The 19,456-nt window shown below is 39.9% G+C and overlaps 1 protein-coding gene across 1 annotated transcript; it reads right to left on the bottom strand.

The window, feature by feature from the left end:
* Positions 1-5,193: 5,193 nt before the first annotated feature.
* On the bottom strand, positions 5,194-13,456 carry LOC119740301 (kiSS-1 receptor-like). Its single transcript, XM_038215567.1, has 3 exons — positions 12,932-13,456; positions 9,023-9,158; positions 5,194-7,204 (listed from the first exon to the last, which is right to left on the bottom strand). The coding sequence occupies exons 1-3, from the start codon at positions 13,319-13,321 to the stop codon at positions 6,603-6,605; spliced, it is 1,128 nt and encodes a 375-aa protein (XP_038071495.1). The 5' UTR covers positions 13,322-13,456; the 3' UTR covers positions 5,194-6,602.
* Positions 13,457-19,456: the final 6,000 nt, after the last annotated feature.

Genomic DNA, 19,456 nt, shown 5'->3' with positions numbered 1-19,456 from the left:
TTGAGTCCAATGGCATTTCTCTCGGCTTACTGAAAGGGTGACTGGTAGCATAGAACTTGTGTGTTAAATCAAATAATCGTACCACTTATGGCAAATTAAAGGGTATGAATATACATCTACATCAATAAAGATGTGGCAAAATATAGTCTTTTGAGGTGCCCTTTGACATTTTCTGATCCACAGCGAGGTCCCCCAAAAATAATTTCTGGTTGATCGAGTTTCATACGGTGGTGAATACCTGCGCCTTTTAAATAATGCGTCACAATTATTTGCCCCGAAAACAAATTGAAAAGTCGACTATTTTCTTAACCTTTCTGACATCAATCAAATAAAGCACACAAAACAACGGGGTCATATTTTCATTGAAAGACGACCATTTAATTGTTCACCCTCCTGGGAATAAAATGACACGACCAGAAGACACAATTGATAAGAAGTGTACACCCTATTTACATGGTTGAAGACGTGTGCCTTGATACAATATTACTCACAGCTGGCATTCCATTGTATGTGTTAAATCATGACATCTACAATTTGAATGGCGCTGAAAAGGTAAAAGGCTTTACAGTAGGCCAATACACTTTCCCTTCCCTTTGCAGTTCTCACGCGACCGTAGTCTTCAAATGTCAGTACAAATTGTCAGTTCAATACACTCATGCATACCCTTTTCTCCAAGTCTTCAACGCATATCTCACGTTATACATACAAGCCAGCGTGGAGAGTTCGCCGTTTCTTTGCAGTGGTATTGGACTTGATATGGCCGGCGCGACAACCTTTCCTTCAACAAAGCGACAACCCGAAGATTCACCTTTACATCAGCCGACAATGCCCTCTTCTCCGATTGCTATTCTCGCCCTTATCTCGGTCATGTTTCTGGCTTCTGTACACATGCACCCTCAGGGATACTGTTATCTGCCCCATTTCGTCTCTGTCATATACGGACACCCTGAATGTTATATTTCTCGACTTCAGTATCGTCTGATGAGCCAGCTGGAAGGGGAGATGCAAACAGGGTTATCGCCCCACATCTACCCACCAGCCTCCCTTTTTCACTCTGATATTGTGGTATGGTGAGCAATCAATCAGTTCCCCAATGCTTTATCAAGACGAGCAAATAAACCGCCTCGTAGAATGTCTGTGTTGCAATACGGCCACGGAATTCAATAAATATTTGGTACAGGGCCGAAGTATTTGGTTGTACCAAGTTACAAAGTAACAACACCCAAAAATACCTTTTACCGAAACCGAAATTGAATTGGAAATTACATTCAATGTAAGTAAGTGGGTAGAGCATTTGAGACCTTGTTTCTTTCTTAACTGAAACCACAAGGGGGCGCACTCATTGGGCTTCCATTAACTCTCACGGGTCTAAAAGGCCAGCGGCGTAGCTACGGGGGGTGGGCGCGCACGCCCCGCATAAAACAAAGTCGTGCCCCTCAAGGGGCCTCAAGAGAAGCCTTCACAGTCCACCAAAATGGAACCACTGTAAAATTTCGTTTCACACTCATAAATACGTGAGACAGTTTACCCTTTCCAATTGGTCGGGAAATTTTTGGACCCACTTTTCGGTGAACAAAAAAAACCTGTTCCCCCCCCCCCTCCCCCCCCCCCCCCCCCCAAAAGTTGTTTATGGATCCGGCCTTGTTTCAAACCGCCGGTAAAACACCGCTGCGTTCTGCGCCACTAGGCTGAGTACGCGCCGCCCGCCCACCAAGTTCAATATACGTGTATGGTGCCCGCCAAGTTCAATATACATGTATGGTGACTTTTAACACCACGCGCGCGCGGCACATACCATAGACATGGCCACAGGGTTGTTTCACAAAACATGGAGTAAAATTGTTGAGCAAAATCGTTGGAAATTAGTGAACCGGAAGGTACTTATGATTTGCCGAAGGCGAGGGATATTATCGTCAACCGGCCAAGCACATTATATATTCCTTTATTATAAAGTGTGGTATTCCTGAACTTATATTGATCCTCTCACAAAGTCGGTAGCCCGAAACCTCCTGAATCCGAACCTGAGTCGAAGTTGAGGTTCGGAAAATCCGACAAGTAACCCCCCCCCCCAAAAAAAGTTTAGGTCTGACTTCATTTCTAAAATGCCAACATTACTGCCATAGCAAGGACCCATACTGTCCATGTGATTGTCCTTTACGTTTTACAAAAAAAATATGTTGCACCGCCGCGTAGGGTTAAAACTGAGATAAAGTGACGACATTAATAACGTGTATACATTAACCAATAAAATACAAGTATTTAAAAAAATACATATTAATGTTGTGTGGCCTTCTATAGATGTGTTTATCAACACTCGGTTCATATCACAGACAAATGCAATCAATGGTATCACACAACAGGTTCATATTAATGCCCAACGATTTTTCTTCACATCATACAATTAAAATTTAAAAGCAATAATTTATAACAAAAGGAATTAATTAATTATTTTCAGTTGAAACTTCAGCATAATAAATTGCGCAAGATTAACTAATGCTTGTCATGAATGGATGGACTCTCAACCCTGTTTCGCATCCTTATTGCGAATAAAAATTCTTAGTTCTACCAAGTACAACCATTTACTTACTTAAACAAAAGCAAGACTCCTCTTAGTTGAATATTGCCACTTGCGTTTACGCTCAGTCGAGGATTGGATCAAATAAATTAGAAAACCTGAGCTATATATTCGGGACACAAGCTCAACCAAGTGGTATTAGAACTGTCAACCCTATCATTATTATGTTCTTCCAGGGTCCAAAAAAGGATCATCACCACTTCACTACTTCGTTTCCCACAAAATCAGCCATCTCTCAAAAAAAATGTGGCAATTTCAAAACGATCAGTGTAAGGTTTCAGGGCCGATCGCAATTCTCAGCACGATTACTACCTCCAGCCGAGATTGCTTATTAACATATATCTATATACAAAGATGTGGGTTAGCAAACTGAGTTCTGATATTTTTCTGCAACAACGTCATCAACTACAAGAGGTTGTTTTGCGGCCGCCGCTTTGACTGGCATGGGTGGCCGGGCAAATTACATTATAAAGTCTAAGGCTTATGTTCTTCCTGCTTTTAATTTTAAAACAATGATACAGTAAACAGGAAACGAGTGAGTTTCATACATCAGAAGGCGCATATGAAGCCACTAACGTATTAGTGATGGGTGAAATACATTTAGAAGAAAGCCTACAGCTTCAAATGCGATACACAAACATTCAAGTGTGTGCTCCTCTAGGGAGTGATCGTAACTGAAGTTGGTGGAAGTGGGCAAATTAGGGTAGCATAAGTAGGTCATATCGCCTAGAGATCTTGGGTAGGCTGCAAGACAGAGGACTCAACACCACACACATATCCACCAATACTTGACATGCATAACTTGCCCGGTGTTTGATGATATACAGTAATCAAGTGGTGCGTGCAGCCACTTCAGATTCTCCCGGCCCATCATAAAGTCGTTATCGTATCATATGCAAATACTTGCCGTCCATGTAAAAAAAATCTTACCATTTCTCTCTATGTAACTACTTGTACAAGTTCAAAAAAATAGGCCTACAAGATGAATCCATACGATTAAAATTGTTCCTCTGAAGGTGGTAATGTTATTCATTAAAACAAGATTATTTATGGTGCCTTATTACTTTGTAGATTAGACACCTGCCCTGGTAATTATCAAACTCATTTGATCAACCCAATTATTTATTTGTGTGTTAGGGTTACTGTTCATGGATTAAGATATAAAAGATAGAATAGGGGGAAACATGATCACTGCAGAACCGTGTATCTATCCATGTATGGTTTTACGGACGATCCATATTGGATTCTGCGAGGCAGCAAACGTAAGTTTGGAACTTTTGACGTGTGTGGAATACCTTCCGCCGTCTTGGTATACTCCAGCTTTTGCATAATTAACCCCAGGCATACAAACACAGACGCCAGAAGTTATTTAAAATATTGTCCTTTTTTGCACTCCAGCATCTCGGTCTTTGGCGGGCTAAAAATATTCACCTAAGCCACCAAGGGGTTTTTAGGCCGCTATCTTCCAGTTGTGTTCCATCTTCTTGGCACAACTTGTCCGTGTAAGTGCACACGAATGACTCCCCTTTAATGGATGAAGCAATATAAGTATGGAAACGACCGCGTGACAGTGGCAAGACGTGCAGCAGATGGTGAAGGGTGAAATAGGATATCGATATTGAACTTCAAATCAAAGATAGGCATGGGAAAAGAAATCCGAATAACCATTATTAGTATATCAGACCCTGGCAATTTCCCGATCGGCTCCTGTATTAACTTGTTGGTCAAGGAACTTTCAAGGAATTTCATCATTCTGTGCGACGACCATTGCAGTCGATACGTCGAATGTATCACTGAGATCCATCACAAATTATACTCGCAATATTGTAAGCAGAGTGGACAGTTTTAACGTCACGGTCAAAGACTATACAATATATTTTGATATACTTTGTATCAAATTTCACTGACATGAATGTACAGTTCACTGTTATTTCTGTCATCATATCCTGGTTTTCAGTATTTACATCAATCTATAATCTTTGACCTTTTGCAGGCACAACAGCAATGAGTTCCTGGATCCCACGCACGTCGTACGGTGTGAAGTTGAACACGAGGAATCGCGTGGGATTTTCTTTACTTTTTAATTTGATGCACAAACACACCTGCTCACTTAATTGAAATGGGAGATCATCTCCAGAATGTTCTTTTGAATGGATGACTCCTACTATCATAGGAGAGAGTCAGGCTAGCATGGGGTACTGTAGGTGAACGACCCAACCCATGCCCTCTGAAAATCTTTTTTGTATACGCTGCTACCTACACTACCGCAGTCCGTGTGTCTGTCCGTTTTTACATTCGTTGGGGTGTCCCGAGTCCGTCATACAGTCTGTCATTTTCCTTTTCATTTATTACCTCCGCCAAGGAGGTTATGTTTTCATCGGATTTGGTTAATTGGTTGTTTGGTTTGTCTGTTAACAAGATAACTCAAAAAGTTATGGACGGATCTGCATGAAAAAAAAAATCAGGGGTGGTCCTTGGTACAAGTACAAATCTATTAGATTTTGGAAGTAATCCGGATCTGGGTCTGGATCGAGGATTTTTTTAAAGGATTCTTCACCATTTATGCGAGTATTTCTTTTGGGTGTACTGACAATATGGCGGGGAATTGTTTAGCCTTGGCGGAGGTTTGTGCTCTCTGAGTGCTTTCTAGTTTCCATTTGTCATTAACACCAGTCAGATTTAATGATAATTACTATAATAAAATAAAATACATGAACCAAGCAAAATTTTACTGACTAAAAAGTCAAAATGCGTGAACGGAAAAGTGGCCTCTCCCCTCTCCCTTCCGATGCCTCATGTCCACCGTCTTTAATAAAATATGCCGAGAGCTCTCATGTACGCTCTGAAGCTGCAAATCGCTTCAAATTCACAAAATAACTTGTGGACTTTTTCAGTCTTTCAGAAGTCGACTCTTCCCCGAGGCCAATATTCAGAATCAAGCGCCGATTTCAACGCCAAAGGAATGCCCTCTCGAGACTGTCTTCATTTTTATTTCCCTCCTGACATGTATTGATTCTGCACGCGCCAGATAATCACCCTCCTATTACTTTTAAGTTGTTGCAATTTGACAGGACCCCCTGAAGCCATGGACCTGCCACAAACGGGAAAATCCGAGCGTCAGGCTGGGGATCATGTCCCCCCACTTCAGTCCACACGGATGTTTCACGTCGTAAACAAGAATGCCAAAAGCACTTGTGAAATGGACTTGTTAATAACTCACTTCTGAAAATTCAGTGATTTGGACGACTTGAGAACAAAAGGAATAAAAGGAATGAACGTCAGACAAGTCATACGAGCTAGTCCCACCTTCCAATAACGGAAGTCAGACAGACCGATATCTCTGCGAAACAAACATCGTCTATCAACTAGGAGTGTATTTTGAAGGACTCCAGATGACAACTTCAGCTTTAAGACGTTGAAGATTGTCCTTACAAACAAATCCCCATGGCGTTTCATTCTCTTTAGGCTGTGCCTGCTACTTATCATCCCTTTCAAAATCCCCTGTTTGTTTAAATTCCCTGTGTCCGGATCTGCACGGCCTGAAAAAATAACAGCGAGATCTAGTGTAACTATGACTTTGACGCATTTCTGAGAACTTTTTCCGTCACCCAATTAACTTATTGGATTTCGCGATTTAGGTATGAGGCTTGGATACCTGTCAAATCATCCACAAACTCCAGGCGATAACACCTATATTTGGCTGGTTTTTAGGACTGAGTGTGAAAGATCTCAGATCTCTTGTTGTTCAAGGGATCTGGCTCTGAGATGGGCATGTGTCAAATTACCAAAGTAGGGCTGTCGTAGGTGGTCGTCTGCTCAGGTCAACGGGGAAATTCAAGTGCCTGGATTATTAACTCTGGTGAACTCTGGTGAACACCACACATTTAAAAATGTGTAGGTAGGCCAACATGTATAAGGTCAGCCACAGAAGGAATATCTTTCTTTTCATTCATAATATATATGGGGGGAAAACATTTGTGAGCAGATGGTTTATGTAACTCGCCCTTTGTACGTATATTTTCTAGTTCTAAACGGAGGACTCTTCCCTAGTGATGACCTTTGACACGCGAGATGTCGAGGGGCCCGTCGTACTCGTTGTCCTCGCCCGCCCGTCCGTGAACCTGCAGCATGGCCGGAAAACTTTCTTGAAGTACTTTTTAAAACTGGTCGTCGTAAAGGCGTAGACGAATGGGTTGACACAGCTGTTGCTGTAGGCGAGACACAGAGCCACGAATTCTATCGAGACCATCAGCGGGTAGTGCTCGAAGCGTAACCGGTTGTAGTTGCCGTAGTCGAAAGTCTGCCACATCCGGAGGACTTGCGCGGGCGCCCAGCAAATGGCAAAGAGCAGCACCACCACAAAGACCATGCGGGTGATCTTGCGCTTGCGTCGTACGGACCGCTCCTGTGCGTGCGCGCTCTCTGTGCCCCTTGCCGTCCGGGTCCAGACTTGTAGGAGAATGCTGATGTAGCACATGAGGTTGATGGAGAGAGGCAGCAAGTACATGGTCAACGTGGCGAATGTATGGAACACTCTCTCGGCCAGTATGGAAGAGAACACCGTCTCGCACATGCTGTGGTGAGTAATTCTCGAGAAGATGGCGATAGGGCAGTGAATCAAGAACGAAGCTGCAAAGAAAACGACAGGGAAAGAAACATATTAAAAGTTATTAGAAATTTGTAAACTTTAATGTGGAGATTACGTGTCGTGCTCAAAAGATTACGTTACACCATTTAGATTTTCGTTTTTTGCAACAAACAGAAATAAAATTAAATTAAAGCAAATTTATCCAGGTGATGCTTTCCCAAAACTTTAAATTCCCGTGTGGCTGATTCATTTCTTCCTTTTTTAACAATCTATTCTTCAGTTCGAAGGGTGCGATGTACGACGTATGATGCTGTGCTTAAGCTGAATAGGGTAAAATTATCACTGGATAGGCACAAATAATATAATGGGCGGTAATGAGATTTTCATTGGACTTAATGAAGGACATTGTAACATATGCCGTAAATGACGAGGTTGATGACCCATCTGCCCTGAGAAAGGCGTCTGTAACTACGAGAGATAGTGACGCACAGTACGGTCTGTCCGTCACCGGTGGTTATTCACCAAGCCAATTTACCCCAGCTCATTAAACTCCTGTTGCGTTTCCATGACAACCAAGCTGTAGGATTTTGGTCACAGATTGTGGTTGCACTGGTTTGTCCCTTGTACCTTGGTTTCATTTGGTTGCAAAAAATATACTACATTTCATTTGCAAAAAATACATTAAAATTTTCCGTTCGATAATCTCAAAAACGGAAGTTGTTCCGTGTTTTCTTGGACACAAAACTACTGATAATTATTTTTAGTGTGGCATACCGCCATTTAAGATACGTGATCTGTTATTATTTCATCTTTTCTTCCATGAACACGAAATCCGTGTTACGAAATCGTTTGCGAGTATTATTCAACATTTGAATGTGGAAAAGGTACTGGTATCTGAACTTGCTCGATTGGGTTAAATGTTGATGTACTATCTTGCTGAAAGACTGAAATGCAAATAAGATCTGTTCTATAACGTCATGATTAAAGGGGTTTCAAAATCCCAGCGGGACATGAACATTTGGTAAGTCATCTCCACGCGTCCGTGTACGTGAACGGACAGGTAAAGGGCAAGGTTGAATACACGAAGCTGAGTCCGGGCTTTGCCTGAGGTCTCTTGTAGATTTCATTGAAAAAGATTTAGTTATTACAGGATGTTTGTCCGTCATGGCATTTACAAGTAGCGCATATCTATCCTTTAATTAGAGACAAAATGGCATTATCTTCAATATTATTTGCCATTCTTGTATTCATTTACCATCTTATATTTTGCACAAGATGAGCCCGACGATCACTTTTTCAACATGCTGTTCACTAAATGAACTGACTCCACCCGAACTAAAGTTTTTATGAACGGATATAGCATGTTGTGATAACGTGGATTAACATGCAGTAGATATCTGATCGTTGTACATGTGCATTGTGTACAGCTAATCAATTGTCAATGTGTTGGCTAGCCATTTTGGCCAAAATGTTCTCTTTGAGATGCAGTTGTCGCAATTTATTGAGCGCTTTGTATACCAAGGAAGGTGCGCCCTCTACAGAGCTAAGTCAGACAGGATTCCTGTCCATCAAAATCTTCTGATCCATCATAATGCGCATGCGTTAGTTGTCTTGTTCAAGAAACAATTTTCGGACAATTTGTTCTTACTCCTAATCAACGAAAAGGTAAAAATGTATCGGATTAAGTTCAAATACAAGCAAATAATTCTCCCCGGCTCATTACGCGACAGCTTCAGTTTGATCAGCAAGAAAAAGTTAATTTTATTAATTTTGAAAACAAACACGGTTTTAACGCATGCGTGTAACGGTAAAAGACTGAAGGAGAATGCATAATGCAATCATCACACGCTGTTTTTTACCTGCCCAAATGGACGCGTTGACAACGAGGACCTTGGTGGTGGTTCGGCTCTTTCTAGATCGCACGGCATGAACGATAAGATTGTATCTGTCCACTGACATTGCTGTCAATGTGCAACATGTTGCCTGCACCGTCACCTGAAAACAAGAAAAGGAAAACAATATTTAAGGTAAACAGAAATATCCACCATGCTTTGGCAAACAAAAAGGTGTGAGTACGAAAGGTATGAACAAGAGCAGATCCAGGGGGCCAACGGGGGCCATGCCCCCCCCCCCCCAAAAAAAGAACCCAATTTTTGTTTTTGTTTTGGAAGTGAAAACAAAATGGTCAAAGTGGTCAGAAATTGCATCAGATCGCACCACAGAGCATCTCGAATCCAAAAAAAATTCGGGGCCCTTAAGCGGGCCTCGGACCCCACGCCGTTTTTTTTTGGAACCCACTTTTTGGGGGACACAATTTTTGTTCCCCCCCCAAAAAAAAGAAAATTGTGTTCTGGATCCGCCCTTGGTTATGAAGAAGTAATACGTGTGCGTTTTATGACATCAGAACTATTTCTAGAACTTTTGGCACAGCTACATACTCTGTAACTTCCAAAGAATGAGACAAGGGAGTAGGGACTAGACGATGCACGGTGATAAACGCTCTTATTTTAGATAGAAATATTCTGAAAAACAATTAACCAAGTAGAAACTCGAGTGGAAACTCACGCTAAAACGTCTGGTCTCCAGTTTCAGTAGGTAGCAATTAATTTTCATTCTTTGGAAATGAGACAGTATTGTCAAATTCTGTTTTCTCCAAAACTCTCACGAAAGGTGACTCTCATTCCGTAATATAGGCAATTGAAGAAAATACATTGTAACTCAAGATAAGGGCGAGGCTCGGGGTGATTTTCGGACACTATGATCAGCCCCGTAATTATGGAAAAGACCTACATAACCGCAACAAAACAGCATTAACTCAGAGAATGATACGACAATTTCTGAGCCAACAAATAATGGTTTGGCTCGTAGATGGGCATACCCTTAAATAAAAAAGGTGAGTGAGCTGGGCATCAGCAGAGCATGATAACTTTGTGACCTCCAATGAGCCGATGATTATTCGGCTGCAAGACAGATGGGGACACCATATATCTCAACTAGGCCAGGCCTGAAAACTTAAGCAGGTTAAATGGACTGTGCTTGGCAAGGTTGGATTTCTCGTGGCCTCAGGAACTCCTTCCATGTGAGATGTCCTGCTTGGTTGTGACGCGCCTTGACTGCAAAGCCCCAGCGTTAATAACAAAATCATTAACACCTCTCTCCTGTCTATTTTGTTCATCCTGCCAAGAATGCCACAAGACTTTGTACAGTGGATTACCAGTAGGCCTATACAATATATGCGCTACAGTATATACCTTGAAGTCTATATATAGACATAGACTCGATGTCTATAGATTTGAAGTCCATATATATGTGTCTCTTGACCGACGTTCTTTCAAGACGAGCACACCTGTTCATTCAATCCAAATTCAATGAAACTTTTCCCATTAAACTACCCATGAGATCCATAACAGTCTGTGCACATAGCAAACCTTTATCGCACCATTGAAAAGCCGGTTGATGAAAGACAAAAACCAACAAGTGATATTGATCAACATATAGATTTAAATTTGCCAAATGAAGTGTTACTGTGAATATCACTGAAGAATGCTTGACAATGAACACGCCTGCCTTAGATTTGGAGCCTTATAGAAAGAATACAAATCTCAACTTGTTTTGAACCTCCAGTGGCGCTAGAACTAGAATATTGCAAAAAAAACGTGTGGGCGATAGGTATTTATAAAGCTTTGTTTTCAACCGTATCCTATGTCTGCTTGTATATTTGTTTCGTATCCTCCTTCATTCTTGTACTTCCTTCCTCCTTCGTTGACTATCCCTTTTGCCCAGACCTTTCACCCCATCTCCCTATCGAACCTTCATTGCGGTTTCATCAAAATATGATGGTGAAATCGACCCTCGCATAGTACTTTCGTTGCAAGCCATTCAGGCCATCCGTATTCAAATATTTTTTGTCTGAGAACTGGAAAATAACACGAGTGAAAACCTAACTTGCTTGTTTCATTCCCAACGATTTCCGATCAACATGCATGGAATCAGTGGTCACTCCAGTTCTTGCCCGTTTACTCATGAAGCCCAAAATGCAAAGGAAAACACGCATGAAACCAACTACGGTACATTGAAGGATATATAGTGGTTACTCGTGAAAAGAAAATCCGACGGCTAGCACCCTGCAGCGGAAAGCATTCGAGTGAAAGTCTTTAACTCCTGAGGCATGTGTAATTTAAATCACGTCAATTGCATCGTTAAGAGGGGAAAAAATTGTCTGAGCGAAAGGAGATACTAAGGACGACTGAACTTGACCATGTTTTTCTCCCTGCGGCCAGTGGCCAGTTTCAGTGCCATTGAAATTCAAGAGTCTCCGAAAACGAAGCCCATGGAAGGTAAAGTGTGTCTTGGGCCCGGCAAGAACGACAACTTTAGAATGTGGGGCCTCTTTTTTTTCGGGAGAGTGTAGTTTCACTCGCCAAAAGGGGAGCGTCTGCTCGACATTTGGCGCCGTCTTTTCAGTTGCCGTGAGCCAAATGAATGCATAATTCTGTGCACATTTTAGGTCTACCACTGTCAGGAATCACGAATACGAAATTTGACCACTCTGGGATTGTCAGTTTCACTCAATGTTTGGAGAATCATTATGAAATAAGTTAGTCGGTTTGATTTTATTTTGGGATTAAATGCGCGGACTCAATATGGAAAAACCGGCGCCAATTTTATTTGATTATGAAAATGCACAAAAAAGGAAAACCCAGACTCATACAGGGTGAGTCGAAAATGCGGAGCCCAAACCCCAAAATAATATTTCATATTTAAAAAAAAATATGTGGCACCAATCATAATAATGAATGGAAAGCAAATTTTATAAGCTACTTTTAGATGAAAACATTACTGAAATTGCTCAATTCGTTCAAAGAATATCACAATTTTAAACACAATGACCCTAAAACCTCTTTCGTCCAAAAATGCGATTTCAAGAATTGTCGTCACAATTGTCTTGAAACATCAACAACGATAAAACCTCAGTTGAAAAGTTAAAAATATTCAACAAAGTCCTTTTTAAGGCCCGTCTTCAAAAAAGTGGATTTTATAAATCATATTGTTTGCCTAACCAGGGCTGTTGATAAATATATTGTGTAAAACAGTTGTTGACAGTTGTTGAACAAGTATTCTATGTCATTTTCTGTGTTGTTCCAAACAGTCAGAATACACAATCAACTGGGTTTTTTTTTACGAAACAGGTTTTAGGGTCATTGCGTTCAAATAGTGATATTCTTTAAACTGATTGAGCAATTTCAGTATTTTTTCATCTACAAATTGCTTGTGAAATTGGCTTTCCAGTCATTATTATGTTTGGTGCTATATATTTTTTTACATATGAAATATATTTTTGAGGGTTTGGGTTCCCCTTTTTTTTACTCACCCTGCCAAACAATCCGGTTTGATGTGTCAGGTTTTTCAATTCCAGTGATATCAGGGTTTCTGATGACAGTGTAAAAGGTTGGTTATGACTGTGGCCAATTCTCCTCGGTTATGATTCGCTCAGATCAGAGAACTTCGATTTTGTCTAGGGTTATCAACACTATTCCCACTATACCAACCAAAATTTGCTGTTACGTGCTGTATTAGATAATTTTTCTTAACAACGCCTATGGTAAAGATCCGTTGCATTACAGCCATGTTCGAGGTGCGTGCTTTTGTTCTCTAGGGATCCGCGGGAGTAGATCGCTTGTTCATTCTCTGCTACTGAATAAAAAAGACACCTCAAACATGGCTGCTGAGTGCAAACCGTCTATTGGAACGGCAGTAATTTTACTCACGTATTGAATATAATTGATAGCCTTGCAGACGGCGGGTCCCATAGGCAGTATACCGGCCCCGCAGAGTGCGGTAGGCAGCAGACAGATGATAAGCGTGAAGATGTCTGTGATGGCCAGGTTGGCGATGAAATAGTTAGTCACCGTCTGCATGTCTGGGTGGCGGACTATGATAAAGAGCACTGCGGTGTTGCCGATCAGCCCCACAAAGGCCAGAAGGAAGTAGGCACCGGGGAAGAGGACCTGCGTCACGTTGAGAAAGACTATGACGTGGTCGTAGCCGGTGTCGTTTCCCAGGAAGCCCATCGGGGTCGTGCCTCCCGTGTCACCCACGGCTGTGGTGATGTTACCCTCCTGCCACCAGTACGTGACATCGTCGACGTGCGACATCATCTGTGCGCCACAGTTGAGATCTCCAGGAGCAACTACAATTTTATTCTTACTGATGGCTGTTCTTTCCCAAAGTTGTAACTTTTGGAGCTTGGTGAAGCTGCTTTTATTCAACTGAAGACTAGATGCGGCTTTCTGCAGGGCTTAAATGAGAAAAGAAAGAGGAAGCTTACATTTGTTGTTTTTATATCTCATCATCAGCGGAGTGCTGCATTTAATTTAACTGCACGCAATCAGCTTCAAAGATTGGTGACAGCCTATATAATTACTAATTTACCCAATAAATTGCTTCCCTGTGCATTCTGAAGGAGCTACTTATAGGCCTAACTGCTCCTCTCTTGTTAAATATCACACTATTATGAGAACTCCGTCGGAGTAATTACCGGCCGGAGGATACGAGGTGTCCTGCGTGTGTGCACTTCAACAGTCCAATCGTCTGGACACATTTCATATTGGAAAAATCATCGTATTACAAAAAAACTAACTAATGAGAAGCGTTCCTGAATAAATACACCCCAAAAAATACTCAAAGACAGGATATTTGATTACAAGTGCCTTTTAAACGGTGCCATGAAATATTTTTAAGGTTGTATAATTTTGATGTCTTAATATTTGTATGCATGTTATGTGTGTGCTTTTACTATTTTCATGTAATAACCATGAACTTTAGCTTTTAGCTGCGAACTGATTTAAAGGGAATATACATCATTTGCTTTTGCTGTAATTTTCAGAAATGGATGGAATTGGGGGTTGGAAATATATAGCAAATATAGTTACACTGACTTTTTTGAGGTTTTGGGTTCGAAAATGCTATAAAAACCAAGAAAAACAATCATTTTCCTATAATCTGGTTCCCTGACTCCATTTAAGAAGAAACAGAGCAGTTTACATACATTGGGGAATTGTAAGGTCAGGGAACTAGTCTAGCTGGCTTGTACCCGTTCATAGGTGTGTAATCAATTGCAAACAAGTGCGGCCGACAAGCGTTGGAAATTGATACAAAAATACCACTTTTCTTGAAAATGACAGTATACCAGGTGCCATGATTTTACAGGATGCTTTACACTGTCATTCACTAACAGTCCAGCAAGGTATTTCAAAATGATTTGGTAGTTTTATTTTTTGATGTTTGCAAATGTTGTATTTTCCCTTTAATAGATATGAATATGAATACGATATAATATATGTAAAGTAGGCACTGATGAGTTTGGCAGGAGTCAAACCCGAGCAACGGTAAGCATGTCTAGACCTTTTAATATTTTAAACAGGTGGAAAATTAAGACCTTAAATTTTATGCAAAAATAGTGGATTTGAAAAACAATCCTCTTGAGGAAAAACATTAATTATCCCGATATCTAAACCGGGGTAAGGCACAATGACAACCTCCGAAACTACTATAACTAAAAAAAATGCTCGAGCTGATCAGCATAGCATTTCACAACTTTTACGACTCAATTTCAGAAGTCAATATGATACAAGGGTAGTTTTATTTTTTTGCAAAATTTATAATTCTAATGGCGCCCGATTAGGAATTGTTTTTATATATAAATATATGTGTCAGTATGAGTATTTTAATATATGTTAAGTAATTTAATTTAATTTGAAAAATATGGCTAAAACATATTTTAGGAATCTAGTATTCTAGGCTCTCGCAGGGCAGGTTATACATGTCAGTAGATTTTATATTAAAAAAAATTAATGTATGAAAAAAAACATTTCCTGGTAATTTCCTGCAATGCAGTATGAGATCCAGTATGACCGAAATAGACGAGAAAAGCCGTTTTAAAAATAAATTCCCCATGCTGTTTGTGAGTTTCGCCTCGAAAATAAATTTGGGGTTTTTTTTCAACTGCTATTTTTCCTAGCAATCAAAAAATTTATTCACTTTTGAATGAGACATGAAACAAACAACTCCACCGACGTTTACTTATTGAATGAGTTCTTCACAAAATTCAAATTATTGGGGTTTTTTTGCAAAAAAAGGAAAGCCCTTTTTCTTCACAAAATTTGAATAATTGAAAGCCCTTTTTCTTCACAAAATTCGAATTATTGGTTTTTTTGCACAAAATGAAAGCCCTCTTTGAGAGGGTTGCAGACGCCAAAAAATCGGAATAAAGCAGTTTGTTTTCGTTAAAAAAAAGTACAATTGAAAATTGTTTTAGGAAAGTATGGGGTATACATCTTTAAATTAAACCTTTAAGCTTTGAATTGACAATCACAGTAAAACATGCAATCAATTGAAGTTTGCAATATCTTGTGAAAAATAAAATGTCAACTTTAAAATATTAGAACTCAGTAGTCTTCAACAGATTTCAAATGGAAAACGTTTCATGCCGGTAAGTGATTACATTTTAGGATGATGAAAGTGTACTTGCATTCCGCGAAGAGCTTTCTGAATATACTCTAAAAGGTTCCGGGTCGGATTCGGATTCCACGTCGAGTTTGACCCGGATTCCGGGTTGTAAGCCTGTATATGCCCTTTTGCAGTCAAAATGGCACATTTCCAGGCCAAATATACCCGAAAAACAACCCATAATAGTGTCATATTGACTGGGAAAAGTGTCATTTTGACCCGGAAAATTGTCAGGTCAAATATGGCCCTGATTCCGGGTCAAATCTGACTCGCAACGTTATAGAGTGTAGGAATATGATACAGGCTTTTACTCTTAGCGTTATTCCAATTACCTAGAAAATGTGTTTCATCCTCGTCAATTCCATTAGCAATCTTCAAGCTTATTAAACAACCTGAAGCTTTTGCAATCAAATGATGTAATGAACCGCGGAAATTGGAATAAGGCGGGAGCAAAATATCAAAAAGAAAATAGAGTAATGATATACTGCAGGGGTAGTCAAGGGAAAGATAATCTGTATGCGAGTTGGTTTTAGTTTGTTTTTGTTTGAAAGGGAGCGCACATAAAGCGGAGTTACAATTGAGTTTTGACAATTTTGCCGAGTTCCGGAAATATGTAAGAATGTGTTAGCTGTTCAGTTAGACTTGCCAGAGTTTTACAAGAATAACTGTTATATCTAAATCCTAAATCTATCAATTACACATGTGGTGTGTACTTTTGTTTGGAAATATTTTGGTTGTTTTTTTTTCTGGCTAGGGCCGGCCTATTCTGTGGTAAAACAAATAATTTATGCGTTCAATGACGATAGAAAACAGTTATGTGAAGTACTAGACAATGTAATGTGTTGCTTTGTTCCCGTAAGAAATATCAAGACGCGTGAGTCATACTGAAAAAATGGACAGTATTGTTACTGGTACAGGAACGTTGTACGATGGCAATGATGATATGGGCACACCTACCCCCCCCCCCCGAAAAAAAGATAAATAGGAGCTGATTTTTCCCTTATTTAAGTGATTTAAAACTCTCTTTTCTTAATTACACATTTGAAAGGTAATATACAACATGTGCTTTTGGTGTAATTTTCAGAAATTGATAGATTTAGGGTTAGAATTTTGTTTGGCAAGTATCGTTCCACTGAAGTTGCTTACAGTTTTGTGTTCGTGGATGCAGGAAAAAACCGCTGTACTTGTTGTCTGGTTCCCTGACCCGACGCTTCAGACAAAATGGAACAATTTATACACTCAGTAAATTGTCAGGACAGGGATTCAGACTAGTCGGCTTGGACCCCTTGACAGAACATGTTACCGATTTTAAACAAAATGTGGATAAACTATAAAACAAAACCCAAAAAAAATGTCAATTAGAGGCAGTATTTGAATAAAAAGCCACTTTTGTTTTTCCAACGATGGTGGGCAACCATTGTTTGCAATTGATGAAAAGCTTCATTTTTCTTGAAAATGACAGCATACCAGGCGCAATGATTTCACACAATGCTTTATAGACTGTTATTTACTTACAGTCAAGTAAGATATTTCGAAATAATTTGGTAATTTCATTGTTTAATTTTGCAAATGTTGCACATTACCCTTAATGATTTATAAATATTACTTTGAGGCTTTGATTTCACAGGACAAAAGCAGTAGTTGATATAATATCTGGAAATCAGCGAGGAATCTACACAAACCAGAACACGAATAGATCTCGAGTTACCAAACCCAAGCCCACAGAATTGAGGCCCCTGTGTTTAAACTACGGTGCACTGTAAAATAAACAACTAGCTTGATATCCAACCAGAAGGCTGTCAGAAAGATCATACATTCCAGTGACATTCAACGTAAACACCTCGTCATGTCTCGCTACACATAAACCCTAGTTAAATGTCAAGTCATCCATCTATTGCTTAGTACTCCCAAAGTTCGGCATAATAAACACCACACATCAGATAATTGTTTTCGGTACAAGCTATACATTACACATATTCAAGATGATCGGTATAATGGACACATATGTACGTCAAAACACTGATTATTGTCAATATTATGTTAAACATATTCACATTATAGGAGTAATTATAACTTAGGGCACGTTTTTACGCTTTTTGCAATTTATACTTTGATTTAAGTAAGTTAAAAGATACAGACTTCGTGTATTTACGTAGTCATCTAACACATGGTATTTTATCAGTGGTTCTGAAATCAAACTTTAAAAAAAAAGGTAAAAAAAGAGCCAGCAATTTATGCAGTGCGCCTCATCTTTAACGTATCAATGCCTACGGTTTAATGTAAAGGTTTGAAAACTCAAGGTTGTTGAAATCTCTACTCTAATGAACATATTATTCCCTGCACAAAATCAAATGCCTCATTGACAAGCTTTCATTCTCAAGTTTCCATAGTAACTCGCGCCACAATTACACAACTGTTGTGTCATTGACCAAGATGTCCTTCGACAGATTTTTTTCCCCATGTTTTTGGGGTTGTTTTGTTTACGAGGATTGTGCACTGTATATTTTTTCTCTTTTTGGGGGTCAAAATTATGCAGGTAGAATTGCAACAGAGCTCTCCACGCTAAATGTTTAAAGTACGGTATTATTCCAAGACGTTGGTGCCAGAGATTAGTTCATTAATTAAAAAACGCCATCTGCTGAGACTGTCGAAAGTACTACAAAGGTGCTTCATGATCCAGCATAGCGGGTCTCAAGGATAAAAAGAACATCACCAAAGGTTACATTCTGTGTCCCGTTGTCATTATAGCGGGAATCGGTTCGTTAGACAAGTGAAAAGTTTAATTATCTCGGTACAATCAGCCGAGAGCATCAAAAACGATTTGGCCTACGAAGGCGACATTGAATCAATCAATCAAACCGAAAGTTCCTCCCTCTAAAAATAAACGAACAAGAAGCTAAACGGTCAAAGTCACTGAAATTAAAACCAGTGATATGCCATTTAATGAGTTTCAAGTCATCCACTAGTATTCGTTCAAAGTGTACACGGAAGCTTCCCCCCCCCCCCCCGCCTCGAAATCCCAGTCAGGATTGACAGCCAAATCAACCGTGAGAGTAAGAGGAGGGCTCGCCTTTTTCAATTTCAGGCTAATAATTTTGATATCCATTTCTAATGATGATATAGCCACCAGCGCCCACCAAGCCCATACGCTCATTTCTACCGCTCGCGCTAGGTAGGAATGTATCGAATGTCAATCGAATCTGTGCAATGCGCGAAGTGAAGAAATTAAAGGGTAATACGTTTATTCTGTCAAGCCGTTCACACAGGTGTATAACTCAGGCGTGCACATTCTTGTCAGTTACAACCATAAAGCTATATTAAATTACTTTAATATAGCTCTATGTTACAACAAGTCCATTGAGGTGAGGACACATAATTGATTTTCATTAAAAGAAACACACGTTATGTTTTCTGGCTAGTTTAGTAACGATTAGTGTCAAGAAAGGCCACGCCGATTCTGTCAAGTGTGCCCGTGTGGCGAAAAATAAGTTGTTTAATTTGTTTACATTGTTGGCTGTAAAGTGCATCGCTGATGAGAATTAAGACGGGTGAACTAGAAGCTTTTCTAACGTGGAAATTCTCACAGCAGAAGACGTATGCAAGAAATGCTATTTTAGCTGCGGAAGGGATTTGATTTTATTCCCAATGTCTTTGCAGAAAGCGCACAACCATTTCTACACAACAAAAGCGCAACAACCATTCTCTTTGTGAAGCCTACAGACCCTCGCTCTTGCAGCAAGAAAGTAACAAACTGACTAGTTTCTCTTTTGCTTGCGAAGTAAATT

Source organism: Patiria miniata, unplaced genomic scaffold (genome assembly GCF_015706575.1).
Source record: "Patiria miniata isolate m_02_andy unplaced genomic scaffold, ASM1570657v1 HiC_scaffold_5, whole genome shotgun sequence".
Lineage (NCBI taxonomy): Eukaryota > Metazoa > Echinodermata > Asteroidea > Valvatida > Asterinidae > Patiria > Patiria miniata.
This window is presented reverse-complemented; position numbering and strand designations above follow the sequence as displayed.

Bases quoted from the DNA above. Each gene is read 5' to 3' on its own strand.
- LOC119740301 (XM_038215567.1), bottom strand. From the start codon at position 13,321: ATGATGTCGCACGTCGACGATGTCACGTACTGGTGGCAGGAGGGTAAC. The intron at 9,159-12,931 runs GTGAGTAAAATT...TCTTGTTTTCAG, and splicing joins CTATCAATTATATTCAATAC to GTGACGGTGCAGGCAACATG. The intron at 7,205-9,022 runs GTAAAAAACAGC...TTTTCTTTGCAG, and splicing joins CAACGCGTCCATTTGGGCAG to CTTCGTTCTTGATTCACTGC.